The sequence below is a fragment of the Thalassophryne amazonica genome, chromosome 22 (assembly GCF_902500255.1).
Source record: "Thalassophryne amazonica chromosome 22, fThaAma1.1, whole genome shotgun sequence".
In the NCBI taxonomy this organism is placed as follows: Eukaryota; Metazoa; Chordata; class Actinopteri; order Batrachoidiformes; family Batrachoididae; genus Thalassophryne; species Thalassophryne amazonica.
In genome coordinates this window covers 34,177,479-34,190,609 of record NC_047124.1, presented here as the reverse complement: position 1 = coordinate 34,190,609, position 13,131 = coordinate 34,177,479, and the positions used below count along the sequence as shown (strand labels likewise).

The 13,131-nt window shown below is 41.0% G+C and overlaps 1 protein-coding gene across 1 annotated transcript in view; it reads right to left on the bottom strand.

Moving 5' to 3' along the window:
- LOC117504501 (NACHT, LRR and PYD domains-containing protein 3-like) overlaps positions 1 to 13,131 on the bottom strand; it is a 44,035-nt gene extending 30,904 nt beyond the window's left edge. Inside the window, exons 1-4 of the mRNA XM_034163957.1 lie at positions 12,980 to 13,131; positions 9,955 to 10,051; positions 9,716 to 9,847; positions 8,960 to 9,085 (exon numbers count right to left, since the gene is read on the bottom strand). Coding sequence (XP_034019848.1) covers positions 8,960 to 9,085; positions 9,716 to 9,847; positions 9,955 to 10,037 — 341 coding nt within the window. The 5' untranslated portion in view covers positions 10,038 to 10,051; positions 12,980 to 13,131. The remainder of the gene's footprint in view (positions 1 to 8,959; positions 9,086 to 9,715; positions 9,848 to 9,954; positions 10,052 to 12,979) is intronic.

The window sequence follows — 13,131 nt, the reverse complement described above, 5'->3', positions numbered from 1 at the left end:
GATTCAAATATTAAAACACATTAATTAATTTGAAATACTGTTTGTTCTCAGACACACAAATTGACACACATTATTAATAGGCACCTAAACACTCCACTTGGTTAAGGCAGAATACTTCATCAACATATTGATGATGGTGCAGAATCACACTTAAACAACATCAGTGGCACGAACACATGTCAATAAATGGAATGAATACATGCAAAGCATTTTGAATAATCAATACAAACAAACATTATAAGTCTTTAGATATAAATGAAAGAAATACTGATCTAAATTTTATTTCAAACCAAAGGTCTTTCCTTTTGCTTTAAACCTAAAGATAAAAGCTGATTGTCAAGACAAAGTTTATGACCACGTCTTGTCGTGGGGAAAGTTTTGCAGTCTTGAGATATTCTGGCCTTAGTGTGAGACCATAAAAGTGGGTTCTTCGGGCCTGGGCAATTTCAGATTCTGACGTGAAGCCATTATAATGTCATGTAATTCATAGTGACTGAAAATTCACTGATCAATCAATCAATTCAATTTTTTTTTTTTATATAGCGCCAAATCACAACAAACAGTTGCCCCAAGGCGCTTTATATTGTAAGGCAAGGCCATACAATAATGATGTAAAACCCCAACGGTCAAAACGACCCCCTGTGAGCAAGCACTTGGCTACAGTGGGAAGGAAAAACTCCCTTTTAACAGGAAGAAACCTCCAGCAGAACCAGGCTCAGGGAGGGGCAGTCTTCTGCTGGGACTGGTTGGGGCTGAGGGAGAGAACCAGGAAAAAGACATGCTGTGGAGGGGAGCAGAGATCGATCACTAATGATTAAATGCAGAGTGGTGCATACAGAGCAAAAAGAGAAAGAAACAGTGCATCATGGGAACCCCCCAGCAGTCTACGTCTATAGCAGCATAACTAAGGGATGGTTCAGGGTCACCTGATCCAGCCCTAACTATAAGCTTTAGCAAAAAGGAAAGTTTTAAGCCTAATCTTAAAAGTAGAGAGGGTGTCTGTCTCCCTGATCTGAATTGGGAGCTGGTTCCACAGGAGAGGAGCCTGAAAGCTGAAGGCTCTGCCTCCCATTCTACTCTTACAAACCCTAGGAACTACAAGTAAGCCTGCAGTCTGAGAGCGAAGCGCTCTATTGGGGTGATATGGTACTACGAGGTCCCTAAGATAAGATGGGACCTGATTATTCAAAACCTTATAAGTAAGAAGAAGAATTTTAAATTCTATTCTAGAATTAACAGGAAGCCAATGAAGAGAGGCCAATATGGGTGAGATATGCTCTCTCCTTCTAGTCCCCGTCAGCACTCTAGCTGCAGCATTTTGAATTAACTGAAGGCTTTTTAGGGAACTTTTAGGACAACCTGATAATAATGAATTACAATAGTCCAGCCTAGAGGAAATAAATGCATGAATTAGTTTTTCAGCATCACTCTGAGACAAGACCTTTCTGATTTTAGAGATATTGCGTAAATGCAAAAAAGCAGTCCTACATATTTGTTTAATATGCGCTTTGAATGACATATCCTGATCAAAAATGACTCCAAGATTTCTCACAGTATTACTAGAGGTCAGGGTAATGCCATCCAGAGTAAGGATCTGGTTAGACACCATGTTTCTAAGATTTGTGGGGCCAAGTACAATAACTTCAGTTTTATCTGAGTTTAAAAGCAGGAAATTAGAGGTCATCCATGTCTTTATGTCTGTAAGACAATCCTGCAGTTTAGCTAATTGGTGTGTGTCGTCTGGCTTCATGGATAGATAAAGCTGGGTATCATCTGCGTAACAATGAAAATTTAAGCAATACCGTCTAATAATACTGCCTAAGGGAAGCATATATAAAGTGAATAAAATTGGTCCTAGCACAGAACCTTGTGGAACTCCATAATTAACTTTAGTCTGTGAAGAAGATTCCCCATTTACATGAACAAATTGTAATCTATTAGACAAATATGATTCAAACCACCGCAGCGCAGTGCCTTTAATACCTATGGCATGCTCTAATCTCTGTAATAAAATTTTATGGTCAACAGTATCAAAAGCAGCACTGAGGTCTAACAGAACAAGCACAGAGATGAGTCCACTGTCCGAGGCCATAAGAAGATCATTTGTAACCTTCACTAATGCTGTTTCTGTACTATGATGAATTCTAAAACCTGACTGAAACTCTTCAAATAGACCATTCCTCTGCAGATGATCAGTTAGCTGTTTTACAACTACCCTTTCAAGAATTTTTGAGAGAAAAGGAAGGTTGGAGATTGGCCTATAATTAGCTAAGATAGCTGGGTCAAGTGATGGCTTTTTAAGTAATGGTTTAATTACTGCCACCTTAAAAGCCTGTGGTACATAGCCAACTAACAAAGATAGATTGATCATATTTAAGATCGAAGCATTAAATAATGGTAGGGCTTCCTTGAGCAGCCTGGTAGGAATGGGGTCTAATAAACATGTTGATGGTTTGGATGAAGTAACTAATGAAAATAACTCAGACAGAACAATCGGAGAGAAAGAGTCTAACCAAATACCGGCATCACTGAAAGCAGCCAAAGATAACGATACGTCTTTGGGATGGTTATGAGTAATTTTAATAGTTAAAATTTTGTTAGCAAAGAAAGTCATGAACTCATTACTAGTTAAAGTTAATGGAATACTCAGCTCAATAGAGCTCTGACTCTTTGTCAGCCTGGCTACAGTGCTGAAAAGAAACCTGGGGTTGTTCTTATTTTCTTCAATTAGTGATGAGTAGAAAGATGTCCTAGCTTTACGGAGGGCTTTTTTATAGAGCAACAGACTCTTTTTCCAGGCTAAGTGAAGATCTTCTAAATTAGTGAGACGCCATTTCCTCTCCAACTTACGGGTTATCTGCTTTAAGCTACGAGTTTGAGAGTTATACCATGGAGTCAGACACTTCTGATTTAAAGCTCTCTTTTTCAGAGGAGCTACAGCATCCAAAGCTGTCTTCAATGAGGATGTAAAACTATTGACGAGATACTCTATCTCCCTTACAGAGTTTAGGTAGCTATTCTGCACTGTGTTGTTATATGGCATTAGAGAACATAAAGAAGGAATCATATCCTTAAACCTAGTTACAGCGCTTTCTGAAAGACTTCTAGTGTAATGAAACTTATTCCCCACTGCTGGGTAGTCCATCAGAGTAAATGTAAATGTTATTAAAAAATGATCAGACAGAAGGGAGTTTTCAGGGAATACTGTTAAGTCTTCTATTTCCATACCATAAGTCAGAACAAGATCTAAGATATGATTAAAGTGGTGGGTGGACTCATTTACTTTTTGAGCAAAGCCAATAGAGTCTAACAATAGATTAAATGCAGTGTTGAGGCTGTCATTCTCAGCATCTGTGTGGATGTTAAAATCACCCACTATAATTATCTTATCTGAGCTAAGCACTAAGTCAGACAAAAGGTCTGAAAATTCACAGAGAAACTCACAGTAACGACCAGGTGGACGATAGATAATAACAAATAAAACTGGTTTTTGGGACTTCCAATTTGGATGGACAAGACTAAGAGACAAGCTTTCAAATGAATTAAAGCTCTGTCTGGGTTTTTGATTAATTAATAAGCTGGAATGGAAGATTGCTGCTAATCCTCCGCCACGGCCCGTGCTACGAGCATTCTGACAGTTAGTGTGACTCGGGGGTGTTGACTCATTTAAACTAACATATTCATCCTGCTGTAACCAGGTTTCTGTTAGGCAGAATAAATCAATATGTTGATCAATTATTATATCATTTACCAACAGGGACTTAGAAGAGAGAGACCTAATGTTTAATAGACCACATTTAACTGTTTTAGTCTGTGGTGCAGTTGAAGGTGCTATATTATTTTTTCTTTTTGAATTTTTATGCTTAAATAGATTTTTGCTGGTTATTGGTAGTCTGGGAGCAGGCACCGTCTCTACGGGGATGGGGTAATGAGGGGATGGCAGGGGGAGAGAAGCTGCAGAGAGGTGTGTAAGACTACAACTCTGCTTCCTGGTCCCAACCCTGGATAGTCACGGTTTGGAGGATTTAAGAAAATTGGCCAGATTTCTAGAAATGAGAGCTGCTCCATCTAAAGTGGGATGGATGCCGTCTCTCCTAACAAGACCAGGTTTTCCCCAGAAGCTTTGCCAATTATCTATGAAGCCCACCTCATTTTTTGATAGAAGATAGAAATAATAGAAAGGCAAGGGCTCCCCTTTGAAGAACTTTGAATTACAGTTTAGTTTTTCTCTGCAAAACAGTGTTGAACCATTGGGGGATGACTCTAAACTTATCTGAAGGTCTCCAGATGACTTAGGAATTTCTCAACTGAGAGTTGAAGCACAGTTTGTCTCCAGTTGAAACTCAGGTTTTTGTTGAGACAGCATTTATGTATTTTTTTTTTTAATTAGAGTGAAACGAGGCCATGGCACTACAGAATACACCACAAAGACAAGAAATTTAATGTTCAACCTGATAAACTTTATTGTTTTTGTGCTAATATTTGCTCATTTTAAAATGGATGTCTGTGACATGTTTCAAAAAAGCTGGGACAGTGGTATGTTTACAACAAGCATTTGGGAACTGAGGACACTCAGTTGAAGCTTTTTTGGTGGAATTCTTTCCCATTCTTGCTTGATGTACAACTTCAGTTGTTCAACAGTCCAGGGGGTCTCCGTTGTCGTATTTTGCGCTTCATAACGCACCACACATTTTCAATGGGTGACAGATCTGGACTGCAGGTCGGCCAGTCTACTACCTGCACTCTTTTACTATGAAGCCACGCTGTTCTAACACGTGCAGAATGTGGCTTGGCATTGTCTTGCTGAAATAAGCAGGGATGTCCCTGAAAAAGATGTTGCTTGGATGGGAGCATGTGTTGCTCCAACACCCGGATGTACCTTTCAGCATTGATGGTGCCATCACAGATGTGTAAGTTGCCCATGCCATGGGCACTAACACACCCCCATACCATCACAGATGCTGGCTTTTGAACTTTGCACTGGTAACAATTCGGATAGTCTTTTTCCTCTTTTGTCTGGAGGACACGATGGCCATGATTTCCAAAAACAATTTAAAACGTGGACTCATCAGACTACAGCACACATTTCCACTTTGCATCTGTCCATTTCAAATGAGTATGGGCCCAGAGAAGGCAGCAACATTTCTGGATGTTGTTGATGTATGGTTTTTGCTTTGCATGGTACAGTTTTAATTTGGACTTGTAGATGTAGCAATGAACTGTGTTAACTGACAATGGTTTTCTGAAGTGTTCCCGAACCCACGTGGTAAGATCATTTACATAATGATCTTCGTTTTTAATGCAGTGCCACCTGAGTCATTAAATTTTGGTTTTCTGCCTTGCCACTCATGTAGAAAGTTCTCCAGATTCTCTGAATCTTCTGATTATAGATGATGGAATCCCTAAATTCCTTGCAATTGAATGTTGAGAAACAATGTTCTTAAACCGTTGGACTATTTTTTTCATGCAGTTGTTCACAAAGTGGTGATCCTCACATCATCTTTGCTTGTGAATGGCTGAACCGTTTGGAGATGCTCCTTTTATACCAAATCATGGCACTCACCTGTTTCCATTTTGGTGTTTTTTGAGCATTCATCAACTTTCCCTGTCTTTTGTTGCCCCGTCCCAACTTTTTTGAAATGTGTTGCAGGCATCCATTTCAAAATGAGCAAATATTTGCACAAAAACAATTAAGTTTATCAGTTTGACCATTAAATATCTTGTCTTTGTGGTGTATTCAAGTGAATATTGGTTGAAGAGGATTTTCAAATCATTGTATTCTTTTTTTATTTACATTTGTCATGTTTGGCCCCGGGTCGGGATTTTGGTCCGGATTTCGGCTCTGTGTCCTATGTGGTTTTCTGGTTTTAGTTTTCATATGTTTATACTTTCTCTTGTAAATCTCAGTTTGTTTCTGTTTATTGCTTTACTAACTATTTAGTCAAAGGTTCCACTCTTTATCTTGTCATTTTGTTTCGCATTTATTTATTCTGTAGTTGTTTTTGAATTTGTTCACTCATGGTCCTTTATGTTTCTTTAGTCTTAGTTTAATTCTGTTTTCACATTTATTGTATAATACTTAGTCCCAGGTTTTTGTTATTATTCATTTTTGGTGTTGCTTATGAGATTATGTTCCATTTGTCATTTATTGCATTATTCAGTAGTCACAGGTTTTGTTTTCATCATATCATAATATTTTACTTGACAGGCTGGAGAATCATTTTGGGATTATGGGAACTGCCCTTGCATGCTTGACGTCATACCTGTCCAGTCGTTCTTACTGTGTGTTGTGCAATGGCACTTCTTCTGATCTCAGGGATATGAAGTTTGGGGTTCCGCAGGGATCCATTTTAGGCCCCCTGCATTTTTCCCTTTATGTCGCACCTCTTGGGAGTAACTTCCTACTTTTAAATTCTGATAATACTGAAGTGATGGTTCTTGATAAAGCGAGGTATTGGCATCATTTTGATCAGCTGTTTATCTTAGGTTCGTGTGTTATACATTATATGGATAAAGTGAGGAATCTTGGGGTAATTTTTGATCCTATGTTGTCTTTTGACCTCTACATTAGACACATTATGAGGACTGCTTTCTTCCATTTGCAAAATATAGCGAAGATTCGTCCCATCCTGTCTATAGCTGATGCTGAGACTTTGATTCATGCATTCGTCTCTTCCAGACTGGACTATTTTAATCCTCTATTTTCTGGTTTACCGCAGTGCAGGATTAGGGGTCTTCAACTGGTTCAAAATACTGCTGCCAGACTTTTGACACCTAGCAGAAAATTTGACCACATTATTCCCAATTTGGCATCACTACACTGGCTCCCAGTCACTGCAAGATCAGATTTTAAGGTACTGTTATTGGTTTATAAGATTGTTCATGGACTTGTACCTCCCTGTCTGGCTGACCTGGTAAGCCCCTATGTACCAGCTCGGGCCCTGCGTTCTCAGGGTGCCGGCACTTTTATGTGTTCCCAGGGTGAATAAAAAGTCTGCCGGTCACAGAGCTTTCTCCTACCATGCCCCAGCTCTGTGGAATGATCTCCCAGCACACATATGGCAGTTGGATACAATGGAGACTTTTAAATCACATTTAAAGACTCATTTGTTTTCCTTGTTTTATCATTAGTGTTATGATGCATTTTTATTCTTGTATTCTTTTATGGTTTTGTCTTTTTATTGTGTTTTTAAATTTTTAATTCAGTTTTTTTTTTCTGTTTTTATTATGTTGTGTGACGTGCCTTGAGACAATCTCATCGTGAATTGGCGCTATATAAATTTTAAATTTTAATTTGTTTTCTGTTCAGCCAATAGTTTGTTTTGCCATTTTTATTGTATTCACTTTTCTGTACCAGTCTGCAACAGTTCCATTGTAGTTTTAGTTTTAATCGTTAGTTTTCGTTTCTCCTTTTTGACTTGTCCCTTTTGTTTTGCTCACATTCATTTTTTGAGCATGTCATGGTTCTCAGTTAGTTTTTCTGTCACTCACTTCTCTTGCTTTGCACTGCTTTGTTTTGCCCTCCCGCACTGTCTTGCCTTTCTTCCCTCATCTTGGTTCACTTAACCACACCTCTTTCCAGAAACTTCTACACACCTGCTTCACATCAACCTGATTAGTTTGCTCCTCTTTAAAACCCTAAGTTCCACAGCTCACTGCCACATAGTTGACTCTGTTCACTTTCTTGCCTTTTGTTTTCATCCTGTTTGCGCTTCAGTGTTTTTGCCCTTGCTTGTGAACTCCGACCTCCACCTCACCGTTGCCCTGTACTCAGCCTATTTTTTTGACTCTGCCTCTGTTTTGCCTGTACTACTCCTCGACACCGTTTGTATGAACTTTGCTTGTTTCTGGACCCTGACCCAGCCTGCACCATGTCTGATACCTCTGTCAGTAAGTTTGACTACCTGTGTACCGAATCCTATGCCTGGTCTTCAGATAAAGCTTTTTATCAATCTAAGCCAACCCTGCCTGTGGGTCTGCAATCGTCTCCTCCCGTTTCATGAGTCAAGCCACCACCAGTTCTGACACATTTTACAGAACGTCCCAACTTCATTGGAATTGGGGTTGTAAGCTGTGTTGTCTTTATTCATTTGTTTTATTTTAAGACGGGACAAAAATGGCTCTTTTGACAGTAAAGGTTGCAGACCCCTGACCCATTCAGAAAATTTTCATCATACTAGTCTGAGAAGCAAAAGCTATAATTGCTTCCCCAAAAGCAGATATTACAGAGCTCACATCAAAAACTGAGTGACTATGCAAGAAGGAGAAGAGTGAGGAAAGCCACCAAGACACCCAGACAACCCAGAAGAAGCTCTCGGCTTAAGTGGCTGTGATTAGAGAAAGTGTGCACAGTGCAAACTTTTCATTTTGTATCACCAGTTATACTGCTTCATGATGAAAATGAATAAAGGAGGATTTTCTTAACAAGAAGACTTGGAAGGTTAGTTACAAATTGCAATAATGTACATCTGAGATACAAGCCTAGATTTGATCTGTTTTGGTGAAAGAAAATCCTTCTCCGCTCTCCTCCACTATGAAGTGAAGAGAGGTGATACAAAATTTGTGCACAGAGCGCCGACTCTCCAACTATATCTGTGATGTGCTGGTCAGGATCAGATCATTCTGAACCACCCTTTAAACCTCCAGTGGAAACCATCTCTCCTTTGTGTCTGGTCAAAGTACTTTTGGTCTCAGATTTGTACGGAGGCCCCCGAGGCTCAGGTGGAAGGAAATTTAACACAGTTTATAAAACTGTGTGCACAGATTCCTGTGTTTGTTTATTGTACAGTCGAGCTTCATGGACCTGTGAGTGTGTGTGTGTGTGTGTGTGTGTGTGTGTGTGTGTGTGTGTGTGTGTGTTACATAATTATTTCAAGAAAACTATTTATGCTAAAATTCAGAGGATGAATAATGTTGAAAACATGAACACAGTCAGATTTTAGTGTCAGTAAGAGCTCACTTCTGTCCAGCAGACGCTCGTTGTCCTTTGAAATCATCGAGACGTCTCATAGACCTGTCACTCTTCAGAGACACCAAGCTGGGTTCAGGTTCAGGTCCAGCAGAGGGCGCTGTGTCCTGCTGTGGTCTGGAACACACACAAAGCTCTGAGCAGAGGTAGAAAGAGTACTGAAAACTTAAGTACAAGTACTGTTACATTGCTGAAATAATACTCATTTACAAGTAAAAGTTTGAGTGTTAGGAAGTCATTTGTACAACCAAACCACAAGTAAAATATATGTATATATAAAAAACAAGTAAAGGTGTTTCCGCTCTGTTTTCAGGAAGGAAATTATTTTTATAATGATTATTTTTATAATTATTTTTGTGGAGCTTTCATAGACTATAAGCACCGACAGAGAGCAAAATCCTCGGTCAGTGAGCGAGCTGCACGTGCACATGCATACAGCCTGTGATAAACTGGCCTGTGGAGTGCACCATTTCTCCAAAAGCCACACTGATAAATCTGCTGGGTCCTCTGTTGACAAACAGAGGACCCAGCGATGGGGGGGGGGGGGGGGGGTACTTAGATGGAAGACCCCCCAGGTCCATCACAGCCACCTTCCTCCATTTCTGTTACAGTCTGGAATTTTAATCAAGCTGTGCATCAAGCTGTGCATTTTCAGGCCAGATTCAGTTTACTCATTGATTAATTAACAAAAATTCAGATGATAAACAGTAACAACATCAATACAGAAACACTTTAGTCAGAGTTCACTTCTTTCCAGCAGAGGGTTGTTGTCCTTTGAAATCAGGAAGACATATCATGGACCGGTCACTCTTCATGGACACACAGCTGGGTTCAGGTTCAGGTTCAGGTCCATCAAACTGCGCTCTGTCCTCCTGTAGTCTGGAACACACACATTAAGCTCTGAGTGTGAATAATGACGGTGTGATGTGATGTGACCTCTGACCTCTGATCTGGTTAACAGTTAAAGTTTCAGGTCCTGGTCTCACCTCTGATCTTTGATCTGTATCTCATGGTCCCCACACAGACCAGTTTTTGGGGGTCCCTCCTCTGTGTCCTCACACTGATCCATAGTAGAGTCCACACCTTCACACAAACACAACAACATGCTGTCACACAGGATTTCCCAGCATTCCTCTGTGTCACATGACCAACTTGAATCTCTGACTGAGCATTTATAAGGTCAACGCTTCTTTACTTTTTTCCTCTCAGACATCGCACATAACATGAAGTTGGGCGAAAGAAGCAGGAACTGGCTGAAAGTCGGGAAAAAAAAAACGATTTGGGGAGCCACAAAAAATTCCATCTGCTGTCGGGAGGGACACATGGTCAGACAGGCATGAACGATCAAGCAGCGATGGTTTTGAGCATGAACACAGTAGTGGAGCAATTAGATGCTGGACATATGTACATAAATGAATGTGTAAGCAAATGTGTGTAACCAAAAAATGAATCAGTCAGCACAGATTCAGAACATTATATGAACAATGAATGTACTGTTTAAATGTAAGACAGTCATGTTACTGGTCTTGAATCTGTTCTTACTGTTTAGAAAGAAAAAAAAACACCCGAAAAAACAAAACACTGCAATTTCTATAATATTTAATTCCTGTGAGCACAATACAATAATGATCCTTCTAGACCAGGGGTGGGCAATCATGTGCCATAAAGGGCCGAGACATTGCAGGTTTTCCTTGCTACCAGTCACCTTTGCAGGTGATTTCATTAATGTTCAGGTGTCTCAGCGGGTGATTTCATTGATGACCAGGTGTTTATGTGCAGGGGAGAAGCTCATCAGCAACCCACCTGGTGTGGAGATTGGTTGCAAGGAAAACCTGCAGTGTCTCAGCCCTCGTTGCCCACCCCTGTTCTAAACGTACATCAGGAAATGATGAACTGACACGAGTTTTTCTTCCTTTTATTTTTTACATGAATTGTTGTGTGGGCCGCCAGAAGAGGAGGTACTGCTGGCCCACCACCAGAGGGCGCCCTGCCTGACGTGCGGGCTTCAGGCACGAGAGGGCGCTGCCGCCTCACAGGAACAGCCGAGGTGACAGCTGTCACTCATCAACTATGACAGCTGTCACCCTGATGATCTGCACTTCACCCCAGATAAAAGCAGGATGACACCTCCACCACGTCGCCGAGATATCGTTCTTCTAAGGAGGTAATATTCTCAGTCATAAACTAAACTGTATCTTAGTCTCAACTCTTTTTGCAGCCTCTTTCCTGTGGAGCCTTGTCCGCTGATTGGTGGTTTGTGAGAGTGCCGACGTCTTCGCCTCTCACTCTTTCCAGATAAGTGCTGAAACAGGAGATGCACGAGTGTGTGATTTGAGGTGGAGGTGGAATTCCCACCGTTGTTGTTACTGGGTGTACACACCCACACTTGACTGTCTTTGCTCTTCGTCAGCAGTACCAGATCCGACACGCGGAGACGGTGTCCACCTGGGGAATTCGGGACCTGGCGGCTCCAGTATCCTTCGGGTTCGGTGGCGGAGGAAATCGTGTGGTTCCGGTTCTTCTTTAGACGGTCGTCTCCTATCGTCGAGCCTGCCCACACGACACCTTTATCCATTGACTTTGTATCATTCTATAATCTGCTGTGTGTGGTTGTGGCATTCACAACAGTAAAGTGTTCAAATTTGACTCCTTCTATTGTCCGTTCATTTGCGCTCCCTGTTGTGGGAACGTGTCACTACACTTTCACAACATGAATTACCTCATGCGCTCATATTATGAACACATGAACCGGCTCCACATGTCCAGCGTGTACTGAAGTGCTTGTGACCGCGTTCTAAAGCCGATATGCATTTTTATTGATTACAATGTGAGGACAGCCCGTCGATGCACGCGCCTCACAGTGGTGTCTTGTGACATGATATGTGTTCTCCAGCTTTGAGTAGCAATGACACAGTGGCCAAGTGCAGCTTTGACTACATGGTCATCGCCGTGCGAGTTGAGACGTGGTTGCGGCGATCCAGTGGTCAGAAACCTCCCTGTATGATTTCAAATGTCATTCATCCCATGACGTGATTTCATGTCAACACGATCCATTGACATACACATAACTGTAGTGCATCTGTGTGCATGTGACCATGTCAATCAATACATGATCAACCCACGACACGCCCACCTCTCCTCACATGAATGGGCTCACTGTAACTGGCACACGCGTACACAGTGATCTGCTATGACAGGGGTGGCCAAGTTCGGTCCTCGAGATCTACCTTCCTGACACTCAGTCGTTTCCCTGCTCCAACACTCCTGAATCCAATGAAAGACTCGTTAGCAGACTTTTAATGAACCGAATTCTCACGAGTGCCATTTGACTCCTCCTTCGTGTGCCATCCTGCCTCAATTGTGTTATGTGTGAAGGGGCCCTAAAGTGTGTCTTGTCATAATTTTGTCATAAAAACAGCTGGTCACACACCTGCATTTGTTGAAAAAAAGATTACTGCTTAAAACCATCAAAAAACAACATGAAGTGACTTTAACTGTAGTTAAAGTTGTTTTCCAATTCTTGACACATGTACCTCATGAAATATATCGTGAAGTTGAATTGCACAAAAATGAAGGAAAAAATGTATGATTCCACTGTGGACTTGTGCCGGGTGTAGGACAAAACCCCCTCAAAGATATATAAGACAAGATATTCTTAGTGGCGAAAAAACAAAGACAAAAGCAATATTTTTATGTAGCTTTTGGCATTTGACAATTAAGAACCCCCTTCAACATGTTTCACCTCTATTATGAGGAACACACATGCCAAAACTCTGCTGAGTAAAACTTCATATGAACCAGGGGGGGTTTTGTCCTAGAAAGGACTTTTACTAGGGGGCTTTTGTTAGTTTTGTCGTAGGGGGGTTTTGTCTGTACCCCACTTCTGCCGGCCGCACGACCTGAAAACATGTCGTATCCACAAGAACAATTCAAAATACCACCACAGTCAAACAGAGGAAACAAACTACAAACACTTTATGACATCATCTAAAAGTAAAAGAAAATATTTACCTGATTATCAGCAACAGAAGAGACAAAAACCCAGACAACAGTCCAAAAGACAATTTAAAAACAAAACAGCCTCTCAGCTAAACCTCCACCTCAAACCCAGGAACCAAAGTGAAAGACTGAGAGACAGATTTCCAGTAAGAGGACAAACCCGT